At 36.0% G+C, this 19243-nt stretch overlaps 3 protein-coding genes across 6 annotated transcripts; 2 read left to right on the forward strand and 1 right to left on the reverse strand.

The window, feature by feature from the left end:
• The first annotated feature begins 161 nt into the window (after positions 1–161).
• Positions 162–9930, forward strand: LOC106159194 (uncharacterized). Its single transcript, XM_013535411.3, has 6 exons — positions 162–336; positions 1406–1554; positions 5604–5736; positions 6246–6407; positions 7029–7154; positions 7728–9930. Exons 1-6 carry the CDS (start codon positions 315–317, stop codon positions 8003–8005), a joined length of 870 nt encoding a protein of 289 aa, XP_013390865.1. The 5' UTR covers positions 162–314; the 3' UTR covers positions 8006–9930.
• A 1036-nt stretch (positions 9931–10966) lies between these two features.
• On the forward strand, positions 10967–15193 carry LOC106159193 (D-ribitol-5-phosphate cytidylyltransferase). Of its 3 annotated transcripts, none has more exons than XM_013535410.3 (8): positions 10967–11231; positions 11358–11518; positions 11762–11862; positions 12154–12303; positions 12875–13025; positions 13448–13500; positions 13869–14135; positions 14476–15193. In XM_013535410.3, the coding sequence occupies exons 1-8, from the start codon at positions 11089–11091 to the stop codon at positions 14575–14577; spliced, it is 1128 nt and encodes a 375-aa protein (XP_013390864.2). In that variant the 5' UTR covers positions 10967–11088; the 3' UTR covers positions 14578–15193. The 3 variants fall into 3 exon arrangements, with proteins under 3 accessions (XP_013390864.2, XP_086854906.1, XP_013390863.2); XM_013535409.3 differs by having other exon boundaries at positions 10968–11231; positions 13448–13539; XM_086998780.1 differs by lacking the exon at positions 14476–15193 and having other exon boundaries at positions 13448–13652; positions 13869–14040.
• A 216-nt stretch (positions 15194–15409) lies between these two features.
• Positions 15410–18843, reverse strand: LOC106158034 (uncharacterized). 2 transcript variants are annotated; one of them, XM_024076141.2, is made up of 4 exons: positions 18776–18843; positions 18459–18541; positions 16355–17521; positions 15410–15949 (listed from the first exon to the last, which is right to left on the reverse strand). In XM_024076141.2, the coding sequence occupies exons 3-4, from the start codon at positions 17517–17519 to the stop codon at positions 15720–15722; spliced, it is 1395 nt and encodes a 464-aa protein (XP_023931909.2). In that variant the 5' UTR covers positions 17520–17521; positions 18459–18541; positions 18776–18843; the 3' UTR covers positions 15410–15719. The 2 variants fall into 2 exon arrangements, with proteins under 2 accessions (XP_023931909.2, XP_023931910.2); XM_024076142.2 differs by lacking the exons at positions 18459–18541; positions 18776–18843 and adding an exon at positions 17964–18155.
• Positions 18844–19243: the final 400 nt, after the last annotated feature.

Below are 19243 nucleotides of genomic sequence, written 5' to 3' on the forward strand. Positions count from 1 at the left end.
AATCCATACTCCTTTAAAATCTCACATGACAGAAATCCATTAATGATTTTGAAATTCGCTATTTTCGTCGACGTCGTTTTCACCCCCTCTTCTTCTAGCAATGGAATTATCCAATTTACGTGTGACGTTACGGAACGCCCACACAGTGCTCAAGCGTTCACTCCGGCGACCGAAATAAAAGCTGTGAAAGCTCATGAAGCAAGCCATTCAAGACGACACTGTCAAAAAATTTGGAGACTCACAGAAAGCCGTTTTAGGTGAAGTCAACCACATAACCGGTCCAAGCAGAGACGGAGTTCGGAAAATCTAGCATCATGACAACACACGTCAGACGAGGTATGGTGACTTTCACTTTGATCTTTTGGTGGGTGTGTACATGCAAGTGGTAACCTTATTGACATCTTCTGTATTTTTAGATGTTTTTCAAAAAAAATAATCGAGTTTGATAACAGTTTATAAATAAACTCTTCGCCTAACTATTATTAAACATATAGATTCGTCACTCTTCCGTAAGTCAATTATAAATATATAACAATCAGGTGTGGGGATAAGATTTATTTTCATTTTCCATTTCGGAAAACAACTTTTATGTACAGTTATTTTGCAGATGTCTTCTACGTAAAATATTTTTCACATGAGTAAGGACAATAAACCAAGTGCTCTGGAAATAAAGTGAATATCCTGCGAGTTTTAGATAAAAGCGCGACCGGCTAACGTTATGATGTTACAGTAAACGCTATATAAGTAAAATTTAACGCAATATAAGACAGACCCTGCGGCATATGTTGGAACCACTCCAAACCGTTTTAGTTCAGGCACAAAGCGTTTTGTGCGGGCCATGAAAGCCTCCTTTATATAGAAAAAAAAAAATGAAATATCTAAAAATAGACAATATGATTTAACTATATGCATTATCTGTCATTCGCACGACAAGATTACAATAGAGACAAATGTGTTAAAAGAAACTAACAGTTTCACTAAGCTTCAACATACTGCACCAGGTCGTAAAGCGACAACAGATTTTCTAGTATAATTTAATAATAAAAAGTAAACGAATAAATTAATTTAAAGATAAAATCATGTCTACCTGCTGATAATTTATTTGAAATAGTTGCCAGACAATTACAATGTGGCTTATTCATCGAAAATAAATGGTGTACGAACACGACATTTTAAAAAATTTTGTGTTGTGGATGATAAGTAATTGACATGACATAATGCCCTTGTTATCATCTAGAATTATATTCCATAAAATGCAAAGTTGTTTTAGAACAAATCATCCAAGCATTAATGCACAGATTTTCATCTAGGATTATTAAAGGTAATAATCAAAATTACTTTACTTCAATGTTTTATAATTTCATAATTACTTATTTATTGCAATTATTTTGTGTTTTTTTTCCAGGAATAGGAACACCACTCCAAGTAAAAGAGGAAACGTTGACAGACACCTTAGAGAAAACGAAAAGCATCCCGAAGGTGGTGCTGTGGGCAGTACCCCGCAGTATCTCAACCGCTTTCTTCAGGGCAATGATGAATAAGAAAAATGTGAAGGTAGGGCACAGCCTCGTTTTCAGTCAATCATCATGACGAGTACCGGTACATGCATACTATGACGATGGAAAACATAGGGTCATGTCGCAAGCGGTTAGGGATTTAAAAAAAGAGAGAAAATGTTAGATCGCTTGCTTTATAAAAACCGTGAGAGATACAATGGTATCCTGTGGTTATAATGAAATTTTGTAAAATAATTTTCATTTGTTCGGTTTTCGTGGAATAGATTGGAAAACCGCATTGGTGTTTATGGCATTACATGTTTATTCCAAATTTGGCGTTCACCTGCTCAGTACCCGAAACAGACTAAAGCATATTTTGATTGATTTACACTTTTTAGTTTAAAATAGAATCGACACGTATTTGTACAATCTCTTAATCCAGCTGCTCAGAAAACGTATTTTTATTACCCAGACTGTCATAAGCAGGAAACGGGCGCCTGGGAAATTGATTGTCGGAAACCTCAGGCAGATGCACCATAGAACACTTTTCTGATACCTCTGCTTCTGTGTTTACAGTTTCTTCTCTTTGGTAATGCTCCCATGTTATCTGTGCCCAGTCGTTTTTTATATGCAGTGACAGCAGAGGTAACGATTAATGCCCGGTTTGCCATATATTTCCCAACAGAATAAGAAAACATTGTATACGATGTCTTTTACAGCACACATTAATAACATGACCTAAGAATGCTTGCTGTCAAATGCGCTGGGCGGTTTGACAATTCACATAAAAGGTAGCTAATTGACACGGTATACACACTATATGTAGGCATCACTTATGTTTTCGTTACACGCAACAACCAGATGTGCACTTGACACAGTAACACTGATTATAAACTGGATGTTTTAAGTAGGATGGTTCGTTATGATATATATATAGAAGAAGAATACGCGATATATATATATATATATATATATATATATATATATATATATATATATATATATATACCGCATTTTCTCGTTTTGTCTCGGTTTGAAAATAAATGCCAAACAAATCTGTTGTCACATTTCTCTGCATGCAGCGTAATTTCCAATGGCTTGTAGGAGTCAATACGAAATTGTTTGCATTGATTGGTCAAGACGCTTAACATAGAAACATCTACAATGTACGTATTGCGCTTAAAGTTTTCAAATATCAAACAATTCTGTTTGATACAGATCGCCTTGGTATCATACAACTTTTTTAATTTGAAGCCACAGCAAATAAGAATTAGATTACTACATGTAAGACAAATTATCGTTTTTATGATCGTACTGTTTTTACTGACTGTAACCAATCGTAGCTAAAAAAAACCCCTCAAAACAAGGCAACAAATCAAGCAGAATGGCTTCCATTCTTTTTACACACTTATGTATACACATATATGCTAATGCACTTGCTGCCAATATTAATATGATCAATGGGTTGACGGAAAGACATCTCTAGCGGGCACTGCTGGGGAGTTTTTTCATTACACCTTATCACTCGTGGGTCAGGCGGGTTAACAGATATATTAAAGCAATGACTGATTGATGATTTGTTTCCGAAGGCAAGGTGTTGGATTTGAAATGGAAATGAACTTTTATTCCCCTTTTTGACCTTAGTTTCCTTTTTCTCCAGCAGACGGCGTGTTGTGAACCTACGCTAATTTTGTGCGTGGAACTGACTGTTTTCTTGCGTTTTGAAAGTTTGTTAAGATAATACTCCGGTATAGAGTTATCGATTTTTACCAAAGTTTGTTGCTCTAACAGGAATAATTCTTATATTATTTTCACTTTTACAGACTAAAAAATGTCCAAAGGAAGACCTCGGTGCCCGAGTAGTTACTAGTAATCGTTTAATGTTGACTATATCATTTACTTTCAATTCGTGTATTAAAAAAATATAAAACATTCCTTAGAAAACAGTGAAGCTATAACATTCACGCGAGAAAACTTTCGGGCGTAAAATAAGGCTGAAATTTTGATCAAGTGAGACATACAGTACTCTTACCTTGGTCTGTTACACTATTCTTCCTAACCAATGCTTTCAAATAAGCAAACATAGTTACCATTCAAACATTATAAGCAATTCATCATAGCAGTGTATCATAGAAACATCATAAACTATGACATACGATGCCATGTATTTAACAGTGATAGTGGAAACTGGGACAAGGTTCATTAAGTTATTTTACAGTACTTAACCCCGATCATCGAACGAACATCTGCAATTAAGATTTTAAAAACGTGTTGCGTCATTGCACTGAACTCAATATTGCCAGGTCAATACTCTCGTTTGTCATACTTCTCCTACTGTTTGCAGACAACAGAAATACTTTTGTTCTTTACAATAGGCACTTATTTTCACAAGAGACAAGGATCAATGACTAGATGTCCAGTTATATGGTGTATGTATAACAGAGATTGATCGGTCAATGTGTGGAGGTCATATAGTTATACCCATCTCTCTCTCTCCCCCCCCCTCTCTCTTTCTCTCTCAGACACAAAAGGAGTTTTATTTCATGCCTTTCTGCTCGAAACTCACTGAAAAAATATGCCGGGTGTGGTAATTTTCATTTTTACAACAATTCGAATGATTTATTTCGTTCAGGAAAGCTTGTTGCGTAAGTAGGCATTTTTGTGTTAAAGAAAATTAAACCATTCATATGAGTGATGCATTCATTGAAAGACTCCAAATTCTTTCTTTTTTATAAGTTGCCAAAATACAAACTAACTGCATAACGCATTGCCTGACTGGATCAATACAATCCACTTTAAGGTTTATTTTACACGTGCGTTAAAATCCTACACAGCATAATTACCACGTTTTATCAGTTTACAATAAGAATGATCTTCCAGGTTGTGATTCCAAATGCACAACTCTCTTTCCAGTCGATTGTGATAGATAAATGGATCGCGTGTCGTAAGATGGCCGGCGCCCTAAACTTGTTTGTGTTGTCTTTACAAAAAACAGCTTCAAAGACTTCCAAACAAAAGAGTCAGTGACGAAGTGAACATTTAAAAAAACGGCATTATGCCAGAAATATATACAGTCTGTATGAACCGTATCTCTGCGTAATGAGCAGCCACGGCAGCGTTGTAAGAGTAAATGAAAGAGTGAAATACATATGACAGATAAGTCAATTTTGTTTTTGTTTTTTTACTTCACTGAGTTTATGGTATCGAACCATCATCAAGTGTGGTTTTGTTGCATATCTTCAAAGTAGCGAAAATCATTAGTTTTTTAAATTAAATTCTATCCGGTGTGTCTTTGGTCACGTACTTTATAAATGGAACAAAATGCCATTGTTTTGTTTATACATGCATGTTTGTTTGATTATCTTTAAGGATAACAAATTCAAAATAATAATCAAGGATAACAAATTTCCCGATAGCAATGTCAGATTATCTCAGAATACCCTGAAGGTTAGGTATCACTTTGTAATAGGTTTTTGCTGGTGGCAATTTTGTCAGTATGGTCTCTAAGATGGAGATGTAAGTAGAATTGGAATCTACTAGTTTTGGGGACATGTGAGATCTCGGCTGCGGCCGCCATAAGTAAATAAGCAAGCACCAGTAGTTTGATACATTTAGAGATACAGTACATATAGTATATGTATGTTAGTGAGAGCCATGCTTGTACCAACGCATCAGGTTTTGGTGAAAGTTTCATTGGTGCCATTGGTAATCTACCGTAACAGTGTAGAGTGTGATTTATCACTCTTTAATTTCACTTTTGGCAATTGACATTTAAGTGTGAAATAAATGAAGTGCTTTTTATTTGAAAATGCATTTTGAGCTACAAATAGCAACGCCATCCCGCTAGAATCTATTAAATGGGGGAAAGGATACTTTGAAATGAATTACACAAGTCTCTTTTAAGAGTTCTTTGAAAATGGGCAATTCAAAATATACCAAGGTATTTAGTTTGCATAACTGCGGTTTGCTTGAACACTGTTCGCAGTAAATGCCAAACTCGTTTGAATTGTAGACTTACAAATGGATGTCATTTTTGTGAACGAATAACAGTTTATTCTGATCCCCTTCATTAATTGCCTTCTTAATTACAAACAAAGTGTTCTTCAGGTGATGCTGGAACCATACGCCCGTGCTTATTACTATGGCAATGAAAGGGTCAGCACCAGATATGGCGATCAACCCATCACTGAAAACTGCTCCTTTGAGGACATCAAAGGGGAATACGAGGACGATGTTCAAGGTGAGAGAAAATAAATTCTATTTATTTTTCGATTGCATTTATTTAATCGACATAAAAGGCGCAGTCAATCTTCATGGCATTGCGTGTTAAAAACGGAAATAATTCAATAAGGTGCCCTGTGCCGTTGATCGCAGCAGGTACGCGTTAAGAACTAGGCACCCGGACGGCACATTTATATTGCTTTATTCATGATAAACAAGGGCGATTTACTTTTCGGTCAAAGAATATTGCACTTTACATTGCGTTGGCATTTGGTTCATTCCGATGAACCGACAAGAGTTAAAATAAATAAATTTGGTTCAACCTGTAAATTGTTCTTTTCCCATGCACCAATTTATATCGTAATTTCGTTGTCCAGACCCTATTATTTGATCCTAACATTCATACACTGACCTATCCACTTAAAACAAATTAAAGTCACCATTTGTGCGGACACAATATTCTTAAAACAGTTTCACATGAATTATTTAAAGTGAATGGCGTTAACCACGAAGCATTCATATTTCCAGACATGGAAGCCGTGTTCGCCAAAGACATGGCTTACTACTTGACAAACAACCTGGAATCGGTGGCCTGTTTGCCCAACGGCTATTTGCACACTTTTATGATCCGCGACCCGAGGAAATCCATCAAATCTCTGTACCGAATGTCCATTAAGAAGGAATTAACAGGTGCGTATTGGACCTAATTTTGCCATTAATATGTACCACACAGGACATTCACCGGTAGACTGGTTTATAAATCGACAGTTATATTTGGTAACGCCTACAAATGGCGCTGGGAATGGAGCTTCATGATGATGTCTAAGCGTGCTGTCGTTGAGGTACCCACTGATTAAGTCTTACGTGAGTGAACAACAAATGGGACCCAAATAACGCTTTGAGAAAATGCACTGTATTACGAGTGAAATTAATCATGGCTTGACTTAATGTTTTGGATAAGCAAAGCTCGCGTTTTTTTGTTGAACATTCTTGTAATGTTGTACTTTACCGATAGACGTTGAAAGGCACCAATGGTTGATAAGTCTCCTCTATTGGGCGTGTCTGTTTTATCCACAAATGGAGTATCTTTAGATAATCAGCCAGATAACATGACGCATGGGCTTGTTTTCAATTAAAAAATAATATGCCTTCCTTTTGGTATTCCAATTCAACAATGCCATTCCCTTTAAAGTGACAGATAGTCTGCTTAATACTCAACTCGTGTTATATGCAGATACATGTATTACTTTTGATATCTATGTATTTCTTTTATATGTACTAACGAATGATAAACCAATTCTTATCTAATAGGTTGGGATTCATTTGACCCGTCCGAAGCAGGGTTTGTAGAGCTTTTCAAGCTTTATCAACTAGCAGTCAATGAGCTGGGACAGGAACCCATCATTGTTGATGCAGACGATCTCATTCAGCACCCAGGTGTGTGTGCATTCTCTTTGGCCAATCGTAAAACTTTTGGCATGTCGTAAATATGCGTGGATATAAGCAACAAAATTGTCCTGATAAATGATTCTCCATATTGTAATTATACATGTAGCTTCATACATCAACAGAAACAGACATTGTGTTCATAAGAAATGAAAGTGAAAATGAATTCCTAAAATACATGAATATAACGGGGTGATAATAGGCAACTTACTTCCAATATCAATTTCTCAAAAAGGTGTTTAGAAATATACAAGTATTATACAAAATGCAAGCATCACTGATTCGGAGATGCACATTTTTTGTGGAATGATAATCAGTTTTTCCATAAAAAGAAACAGGTGAAACTCTGAAATTCTTTAGACAATTATATTTCTGCTTAAGCGACTCGGTAACATGCAACAAAGAAAAGACCATACCGAACAATTCTAAAAATGATGTGTACACTTAGAAACATAGAAATGGTCGCGCATTAAGTTAAAGATCTTGAAATCAATCCAACTTGCACTATGTGCGACAAGTCATTGCTCTTTCAAACCACGCTTTAAGTATTTTTTACAATTCCAGAGGGCATACTGAAAGCATATTGTGCTAAAACGGGCATCGAGTTCGACCCCATGATGCTTAACTGGGAACACAATAAGCCGGACATGGAAATCTTCAAGGAGTGGTTGCCATGGTTCGAGAACGCTATGACTTCCAAATCTTTTCAGTCTTCGGGGCCATCTGCTAAGCGCCCGCGAAAGGCTGACCAAGACGAGCTTCCCTCTGAGGTCAAGGCGTGTATTGAAGACTGCATGCCCTACTACAAGAAGATGTTTGCCAAACGGTTGCATCCATTGTAGAAATAATTAAACAAGACCGCGTCCTTTAGTTACTAGTTTGTGACCATTAGGGTCATAGCATTGGTCAATAGGACGCAGTCATTATGCCCCATACTACATAACTACTTTGTGTCTGGACGGAGCAGCTACTAGTAGACTTAATAGACGGCTTTTTGTAACTTCTTCATTTTTAACTGGAGGGTTCTAGTACTGGTGGTATGTAGTGTTCTTATCCCACGGATAAGGGTAACGGTGTTATTTTGCACATTCCAGAAACATATGTGGTTACCAAATAATCTTACATCTTCCGCAGAGATCTCTCAGTTATATTTAAATATTTAAAAATCCTTTTCTGAAATTAGCAAAAATACATATGTAGATATCCACATGGAAAAAGGAAAGCACACTTTCAAAATCGACATTGAAAATGGATAAAATGGAAAATAATCAACAGGACACTATACAACAGAAATCAAGGAGAGCTACACATTAATCCCGTTGGAAAAGTGCTCTTTATATATACTCCCAAGAGGAAATGAGTGGAAAAGAAATACCTGTCAAATAACACATTTATCTGATTTTTATTTGTGACAAGTTCTGGATTCACTTCTTGAGTTGCAATCTGAATTCCAAGGCGCCTGCGATCGCACATATCTGATTACCATGTTTCATGTTTTAATTTTGCATTCCTCTATAAACGACTGAAGTTTCAACCCCTCTCGTTATCTACGGCCCCACGACTTTTCATGACAATGGCCCTTACCAAAGCTTTTCTTTAACAGTTCCTGTAATAACGCAGTCGGTCTTCATCACGTCTTTTGTCAAAAAATCTGATCACTTATCTGCATCCTATCAACCATTAATCTACTTGGGGAATTTTTTAAAGACACTAATAATTATATCATCACTAATTTCGAAATGCATTTATCGCGATTATTGATTTTTAATCTCGTTCAACATTCATCTATTTTGATTTTGACAAACAGGAAGCTGTCATTGTGCCTTAGTTGTAGATTTAAGCTCGTGTTCGCAATGATCATTGATTTATATTTTACTTGAACAGTTAATGTCAAACAACTGGCGCATTCAACATTATTAAACGAAGTCTTGCATTGCGTGATCTCATTCCTAGGATGAAATGTCAAATTTCAATTAAACCGTTGGATGCGATACATGTACATTTGACAGATATGCTTTTGATTCTGTTCAGATGAATGTGGCTTTTGAAAATAACAGTCAGCAGTAAGGAAGAGCTCTGCTAGTACTACTGATAAATGTTACAAATATCATTTCAAGGAAGGAAAGGAAAAACTATGTTAGTGATAGGGTTTACACTTTGTAGTGAGTAGCAGTAGAAATAAAAAATAAATGCTTTAGTAACAGAAGTAGCGTAAATAATGAAATTAGAAATGGACTTAGATATATACAAGAGGAAAAGGAAGGATCTGAACAGTACGTCATTTTGAAGCTTATTACAATTAAAAATACTCATTATTGACTTGGAAGTACATATTTGGGGGCGGGATCATATAGTCATTCTACCCCTTCAATTTCAGCAATAGTGATAGGTATTTGTAAATAAAAAATATTCCATGGGTAGGCCCTATATTTAAACCAAGTCAACGTAATTTAAATGTTTGCATCCATAGGACTATCTCAGCAAGACTAATATTAGACTGGCAAAATCGTTTTTGATAAACCACTGAGCCTGGACTCACTGGATCTGTATACTGTAGCTGATTTATAGGCCTACCTATATATATATATATATATATATGCACCATACATGTATATAAGATAATAAGCCGGTACTTGTTCGATATGCTGCGTTTCCTGGTACTTTACGGTATCAAACTGTAATAAATATAATACAAACTACAATTTTATGTGGCTTACACTCCATATGTTAAGAAAATGAACTAGGCAATAAATGTTATGATTAAGTAGTCTTGTTCTCTTATTGGTTCCTACCGGTACTGCAGAGTGCATAAACCCAGTGAAGCAAAGAGAGCAATCAGTTTATCAATAAGCATTAATGAAGCTGTGATGAATGGAAACAGCACCAGCATATGAATGGGTTAACTGAAGAGTCCACTGCAAACTACGTAGGCCTACGATTGGCAAGTTTGCCATAAACCAACCGAAAGATAGCCCACAGAGACCGAATTTTAGATTCAAATTGATTTTTGAAGACGTGCCTAAAAAACTTTTTCTTTGAAAGTTAAGAGTGTCGTTCTTGCAGCCACCATACTATAAGAGTAAGACTGAATGTTATTTTTTTCGCTGAATAACCTACTCGTTTAGAGTAATATGGAGGCCTATCTACTGCAACAGAGCCAAATAAACTTCCTCCTGAACACCTTGGGCAATTTTTTTAATTCAAAATCAACACAAATGACCTTAAAATTACACAGTCGGCTCAGAACCAAGAGCAATCTGGCTTACCTAAAGAAACGATTTCTAAAATAAATGTACCGCTACATGCAGCTGGGCGCTTGTCGGTGCGTTGGAAGGGTAGGCCCCATTTAAACCTGTCCCTAGGGTCATATAAATCTATGATAGCCGGAATGACAAAGATTTGCCATTAATACATATGTTAAATGCAAGTGTCTCATTTTGCATGAAAAGCCTTTATTTGGGATGAATTGAATTATGCCATGGAGGTCCCCTTTGATTCTTTGACGGAGGCAGAAATATTATACATGTAGGTAGAGCCTTATGGGATAGGCTTAGAAAACGCTTTAAGGCCTACTACAGTATGAAGGCCAGTATGTAGGCCTACATGTATGTACACCCTTCAAGGTTAAAAAAATAGATAAATGTATACATTGATTAATCAATGAATTAAATTACATGGAACTTTCAGCTATGTACTGGATAAAGATATAATTGATGATATAATATTTTGGATAAAGGGCGCACAAAGTTTTTTTTAACAACTTAAAACAGTCTGAGAAAATCTTACAGCCGAAAAACGACGTTGCGCATGCGTATGACCTACCAGATGAATGAAAACAGGAAGTGAAACTTATGAGACATCACAATGAAAATGCAGTGTGTTTGGAGTGAAAGTAAAAGATTGGAAGGGGTGTAGGACTTGCAGGATGGCAGATTCCCCCGATTATCTAGTTTGTGCGGTTTTACCCGCCGGCGGTTGCGGGGAACGAACTGGAATGAAGACTCCGAAGCAATACTGTCAAGTCTTGAGCAGGCCTCTAGTGGCATACACTTTACAGGCATTCGAAAGGTTGGTGTTGTTTTGATTCCTGGTCGATCTGCACTGGGTTTATCAGATCAGATCTACTCAAAGCATTGCCGCGTCTTTTAGATTCCATGTCAGCCCTGTAATTACGTTAAACGATGTGCATTTCAGGGTGCCATGGATAAAGCATATAGTGATCACAATCCACAATGATTACAAAGATTTACTACTGGATGTGATATCTACACACAATCTGAAGAAGATACACATTGTGGGAGCAGGCCCCACCAGACATAGGTCCATATGGGAGGGAATCAAGAGTTTAGGGAAAGGTAAAACCTTGAAAAGAAAGAAGATTGGCCAGGGTCAGGAGAATGGTTAACTGTGTGTGTGTGTGTGTGTGTGTTTTTTTTTTTTGTTTTTTTTTTGGGGGGGGGGGGGGGTAGATGATTTCAGGGATGATAAGAATGAGGAAGTCCTATGGACAGATGTTGAAACACTGTCATATATCTAGAGGTAGCTAATCCTTATAGTGGAAGTATTTGCTTCTCATATTGTTTATTTCATGTTTCCAGTTTGCCCAGTCCCAGAAGTGGTCATCATCCATGATGCAGTGCGCCCATTTGTTGAAAGTGACATCTTGTGGAAAATCGTGGAGGCAGCTAGAGAGTGTGGGGTAAACTGAACATCCTCAGTTCAAATAACTTTGTTGCATTCTCTGTTTGTAATTTATATATGTGTACAGGTATGTATGTTTGCACTATAGTACATTATGTAAGCACACATACATGTACTAGTAGATTGAAATTCAAGAACTGTCACTGCAATTTTTTCTGTGTTTCTTCTGTGTAACTGCAAACATTTATGACACACTTCTAAAAGTTGGATTAAGCACCTCATTTAAGTTTTTTTAGCAAACTAGATAGATAAACAATGTTACAGTCATGTTATTTTCTCCCTTCTTTAGGCCGCTGGTGCTATCCGTCCCCTAGTGTCCACCATCCTGGCTGTTGATGGTGATGGTTTTCTTGACCATTCCCTGGACAGGTCTAAATATAGGGCCAGTGAGATGCCACAGGCTTTTCATTATAATATCATCAAGACAGCCTATGAAAAGGTATGTCAGTTAAGGAAAAAATGGGTTAATGAATTGTTCAATAATTTAGGAAAACAATGGCTTACATTTTAAAATGTTGATAATTAAAAGTATAACCTAAATAATCAGAACAAACTAAATCAGCATACATGTATCTATTAAATATTTTCTCTCTCTTTTTAGTCTCTCTTTGTGTTGTAGTTTTTTACAGGTCTGAATTAAACTAAACCAGTTTAATATATAATATTATGCTACCAAATGTTGGTAATCATTATAGAAGTGTTAATATTCATGCCTTTTTACACACAAGAAGTTAAATTCCGTCTCTTCATCAGATCAACAACCATACCAGGAGTTAGTTGGTTTTGCCTATGACACAGAGGGACTACCTTGGGATTGCACCACACTCATTTTCTTTTAAAAAACACTTTGAACAATGCATCTTCTTTATCTTAGATATATTCTTTTCAAGAAGAGTCTATTGTGTGAAAACAACAGTAGAGGACTGTATCCAGTAGTATATGATATCAAAGCTCTGTGGAAATAAACACCCATGCAGCTACTCTTAAAAGTTGTTTGATTTATGTTCCAGTGCACTGACTATGACTTTGACTATGGCACAGAATGTCTTCATCTAGCTCAGAGGTATGGTGGGGCCAAGGTGAGGCTAATTGATGGACCAGATTCCCTGTGGAAAGTCACCCTCAAGAAAGATTTGGCTGCAGCAGAAGATACCATAAAAGGTCTATGCAGATTCGATAGAGTAATGATTTACATTGTTTGTGATAAATTCTCCTTTTTTGGGGGGTGAAATTAATGAGCATACTTGGTGTTTGCATTTTGAATTTCTTTAATTTTCAGTCAGAAAAGTATTTCAAGAGATGCTCTGTTTTAATATCATTGATCACTAATGGAAACTGTTTTTGTGTTCAGGAAGTATTTATCATTGAATGACAGATCAATAATCTTTAAAACAAATTTACAAAAGGTTGGTAATAGTGACTGTTTGGACCAGTGGATGTAGTGAATCTCAGTCCAGTGAAAGTGCTGACCACTGATATGAACTATTTTAAGAAGATAGATAAATGGGGAAAGTAATCATTTGTATCCTATCAATTGTGATTCTGTAAACTTTACTTACTGAAAGGTTGTTTTTAAATTTCAGATTGGAAGAAGAATGTTGTTTTGGTCAACTGCCCTGAGAAAATACAATCTGAAGTGAGCAGAGCATTTGAACTACAGAATTTTAAACTACATGTGGGTTCTGGTATTCACACAAACACACAGGTGTTTTTACTGTCAAGCTCTACCGTACCTTACACACGTAAACAGGAACTCCAGACAACAGATGCGCATATATTTCAAACACTGTCAGTAATTTTCGTCAGCCAGCTGATATTTTTTATGCCCCATCTCTACCAAATAATGCCTCATTACAAAAACTGAAAATGCAAATCTTTGGTCATGAAATCTGTGAATGTGTAAGATGTCAGTGTTACTTCCTTCATTTTTTACAAATATGAAAATAATTGCTAGAACTTGGTTGAAGATGATTTTATTCATAAATTAAAATTATGATATTTCAGATAACTACTTATGGTGCTATGGGTCCTTCCAGTGCAAACCATTATATCATTTTCCATACCATATACAACCAACAGTCCATATTGCAAATGAGTAAGGACTTCCTTAATAACTATGCAGGGACAGCTGTAGTGACCACTGTCCTTCATGTGGTCACTACTTGTCAACTAGGACCAGAAGACTTAGATTATTTCAAAGTGCAAGCGTGTATTCAAAGGTTACAGGAGAATGTTGCTGATGATGTTTGTGTTGCCTTGTTGTTTGATATGGTAAGTAATCGCAGCCCTGACAAGGCACACATAGATAATATTACTATAATACAAAATAAATTTACATTCAGGAAATCCCAGTGATAAAGAATAATTGATTGCAGAGCTTCTTAAGTGAACTTTGTTTAGAAAGAAATAATATTTTTACAAGCAAAAGTATCTTTTTTTCCCCAAAAAATATATGTCAAAAGTTCAAGAGTGAAAAACAAAAGAAAAACTCACACACAAAAAAACTAGCGCTACCTCAAAACTATACTGTATTGACTAAAATTCAGTTTAACCAGAAAACTAAGAAATACCTTTGAGTGAAGTAATTTATGTGTTTTGCGACTTTTTCTAGACTAACTCGCCAAAGAAGTTAATTGAGCTGTTACTTACTCTAGTCAGGAGCCAGAACCCCATCTTGGGAGGACAGATTTACACCATCTTAGCTGACAGCTGACACAAAGCCCTGAATTTAGATGGAAACGTGTATTGGCAGAGTTATACCAAACTAAATATGAGACTCACTTATACCAGTTATACCAGACTTAGCCTCACTTGTCTAGATGAGAAATTAAGGACTTGTAATGCAGGGTTCAGATATGATACCAGAAATGGCTGAATATTATCAAAAACTATTTTAGACTGTCTGTTGAAACTATATGTGTTTGAAAAAGTCAGTGCATTAATACTTTGACCCATTTTTGTACTGTGAACTATGTATTATACTCGTGAATCTCATACATTTGTTATTTACTAAGCAAATCATATATTTTATTATTTGGATTGAGATTTATGTACAAATGTAAGTGGAGGATTTGGCATTTTTGAAAAGAGGTCAACAGTGACAAGATGAAGGTCACATGTTTTTGGGCAATCTCAAGTATCTCGTGTCAAATTGAAATGTGTCAGCTCTTCCAGCGGGCCTGGGAATGGACCCTTTTTTAGGTTCCATCTTCAAGTAGTTAAGTCAATTATGGACCAATATTTTTAAGATATACATTTTTTGTTTCAGAATAAAAACATTTCATGTTTTGTTTTGCATAGTTCATTGATTTAGGTAAAAATTAAAGAAAGATCTTGTAAATGATTGTTCTAGAATAGAGAGATTGTAATAAAGGAAATCTCCACAAAGCATAAAAATCATTTTTCCTTTTTAGGGGTTCAATTGCAAGCAATTCTACTTTACTTAAACTCCAGAAATAAATATATGGCTGTAAAATATTTTGTCCTTTGAAAAAAATTATTAGCTTAAAATATTGTGAATATTTAAAAGAACTGAACAAACAACATTTCACTACTAGTAAAGTTTTTTTACTGCAGGTATCTGCTACTTTTTAATAGTTTTTAAAACATCAAGATTGTTGACCATGTATATGGGCATATTTTTTAAAAATGTAGAAATGGTGAATAATATAAATGTTTCTCAGAACAGCTAGGACAAATTTTTAATAATTTATTAGTAAAAAAAACTATAGTGAGAAATCCTATACAGTATATAACACTTATGAACGGTGGACCCTTGATCACATAATTAGGCACCTCCAATGTATTTCCAGATATAATCATGTGGGCACAGCCTGGTACTTGCCTACAAACCCATCACTCTGTCCTTGGACTTCCACAGCACAACTCTGTATCAGATGAAGACGAAAAAATACAAGGCACTTTCCTTGGCCTATCTGAATCCAATTTTTCAAACAGTCCATCAGCTTTTCTTTTAATTTCCTGAAGTCTGGAGTTCTCACTAGTAGGGACATACAGTTCACTGGTTGCTTTTCTCTTGCGTCCTTGAATGCAGTAGTGTTCACCAGATGATATGACAGCATGTTCTGGAAAGATAGTAAAATGTTGATAACATATGTATTAAATTTTAATACAATCTAAATGATTGGCAAGAGATGAAATGCTGATTAGGAGGGTCCCATTGGGGAGGGTGTAGTTATCACAGTTCATGGGAAGTAAAATCATCATTTAACAAATCACATTTACCACATTTAATAAACCTTTATTCATATTTCAATATCTCATTGAATGCAAGTTTAAAATCACGAATCACCAAGTATAATGACTTCGTTTCAAGAATACTACCCTAACTGAATCTTGTGCTCCATTACTCAAATGGACATGATGTTATTGCGACAAAGATTAGACAAAATGAAAGTCCTATAATAAATGGATTATATTAAATCGTGGACTGTAAAAAGTGACAAATTGTGAAAGTTATGCTAGTTTACCTGTGATGCTTGCGACCTCTGCTGTGAAAGAAAGATTTTCACCAAATGTGCCATCTTCTCTATGTTCGCATAAAGCTGTAGACGAAGCAACTGCAGCAGAGGTGTCTGCTTTCTTTGAGGGTGACAAAAGCATAGATAGCTGTTCATGAATTCCTTTGAGATACATGTGGTAGGTGTTCAGAACAGACTGCGTAACATCAGCTTGGAAGGCAGCAGCAATTCGGCAGGCTTCTTTCACACATGTGCACTCACCTCCGGGAAGCTGGCGACACTCATGGTCCAGTATATTTGGCATGCATTTGATCAACATTTCCCCATTAATATACCTTGAAACCCCACTTCTGTTGCAGCTGATATAAACTGTTGGGTTTTTTGCCTTCCCATCTCCAAGGGAATCCATGGTTCTGATAGTCTGAGAAAGGGAAATGGTACGTCTCATTGTCCTTCTATCGTCACTTCGGATTTCATGTTGATGTGGGGTTTCCAGTTTGGTAACAGTTTTGTCAGAGTGGTCTTTTATTGGTTCCGCTTTAGAATAAAGAGCTTCAGTTGATAATGGTATCAAGCTTGGCCTATGCTTTTTCTGAACAGTAACAAAGCTCACAATAACATCCCACTGGTTTGAGGCATAAAACCGATTCGAGGCAACAGGTATTTTTGTTTTAGGAGAGCCAAGAGAGTCTGTCTGCACTGCTGGTACGACATACTTGACATATGTCTTTTTTTCAGGAAAATTTTGTAAACCACTGACAAATTGTTTTCTTGCCTTAGCCCTTCTGCATGGTTGCCTTCTGCTCCTTGCATGTCTCTTTTTTGATGATGTTGGTTTTATACTTTTTGATTTTGATGAGCTGACTTCATCAACTGCCATAGAAGCTGACTGTTCAGAAGTATTGGAAACATTTGACACTAATGAAGTAACACATTGTCCAGGCTCTGGGGCATCTTTGGCTTGCATAACTGTAGGCCTGAGTGTTTCCCGTTTATTTGGTGATCTTGTGACAGTGTCTGCCCTGCCCTCTATCTCAATCTCTATTTTGCCATCCGAGTTCTGTTTCATCAGACTTGAAATTGTTGAACAGTGGTAGGCTTTCATGCCTCCACAGCCACAGTGACAATATTTGCTGGGGGCCTTCAATGCTCTTGGACTTCTTGTCGGATTCATATCTAGAAGTAAAAAAAGCATTCTATTTCAGTTCCAAAATATTTAGCAAATTTGTCATATTTATAAAAATAGGCTTTAGCTTTGGATATAAAACACTATGATGTAGACAATCTTAGTTATTTTAGCCTAAAAAACATCGTTACTAGCAACCGCAAAATTTTCGTTATACATTTTAGAGAACCAATTAAAAATATCATAAACGAATTCGAAAATATTCACACTATAAATAATACGATGCAGCGATCCTCTCAATATCATGCAAGTAATTGTGGTTTCAATACGATTGTTTTGTCGTGGTTTCCAATCACTGCTGACGTTTCCTCGTGCAAGATTGCGATTCCGCGTGCAGATTCAAATATTTATACAGCGAATAAATGTTCGTGCCTATTTACATTTTGCACATTTTGTGTCAGAGGTAACACAGATTTCTTCTTGCAAACTCACCGACTAAATTCGTGGGTTTCAATTAAAAGCACTTGATATTTTTGGTGAAGTTAATGACAGTTTGCTTTTTTTCCGGGATCTAACTTGAAACGTGGACAAGCTTGCGCCACACGAGTACTCGTAAACAAACGATGTGCTAGGCAACGCACGTGTTGTGCGTACACATGTAGGGGACCACGAGTAAGAAAGACGAAGAATCATCGTTGGATAAATGCTGTCTATTCGCGCAGCGTACTGAACTGTTACTGATTACTAAGCTGAGTAGAAACGAACTGATCTCAGCCAAACTGTATTGAACTGAACTGGTGAAAACTAAAGAAAATGAAAATAATACAGTGAAACACCAAGGGAAGTAAAACAAACTAAATGTGCGTACAACTTAATATACTAATAAATCTGCTAAATTCTTTTAGCTTAAATTATGTGTTCCTTTATGTAAAAACTCAATCTTTACATAAGTTATACTTCACTTGTTATTTAATCGCAAACACTTACCGGTACACTAAAACAATATATATCCATACTCGTTATCCGCTGCCAGCTGGCTGCCCAGAGACGGTCATGACCATGAGCTGCTACTGCAATTTAATAATAACGTAAAAAAACTTGTGAGTGTTGTTTATAAAAATGCCACACCCACAACAACATACATTTTTAAAAACAATGCCCATAGGCCTACATAACTTATTCTAATTATGAAAAACATGTAAACTATAATCAAAATTTAAATCACACAAAGATACTTCCAAATCACACTATAATAAATAAATCAGTAGACTAATATACAAGCTACATGTAATATCAAACCATACCTTCACTGTGCCAGTAAGTAAAACATGACCGCGTAGACCACGTGCGACATTGCCTTTTGTACAACTGACCATATGAATAATATGAATAGTTAAACACGTTACCTTATTGAGCAGTGTTAATAGTTTCTCATCTAACACAATCTGAACAAACGTAAGAACATCGTGGAAATAAAGATGAAAGTAATACAGTGTAACTTATATATAATTCCTATTCTCAGATTGCAAATTAAACATACCAATATCTCAAACAATAAGACAATTTTTGTGATGGGTCTAATATACGTGGACATTTTAGTGTGAATGACTGCACTTCTACCTACTTGTGCTATGTGCTATGGCTAGAGGCCAAATCCACGAGAAATTGATTTGTCTACTTCAAGAACAATTAATATCACCATAAAAATTTCTCTGAATAAAGTGTGACGTATTGATGAAATAACGAAACGGCGAAACATTTAAAACTTCAAT

This window comes from Lingula anatina, chromosome 1 (genome assembly GCF_051362555.1).
Source record: "Lingula anatina isolate TDL-2025a chromosome 1, LinAna3.0, whole genome shotgun sequence".
Classification (NCBI taxonomy): domain Eukaryota; kingdom Metazoa; phylum Brachiopoda; class Lingulata; order Lingulida; family Lingulidae; genus Lingula; species Lingula anatina.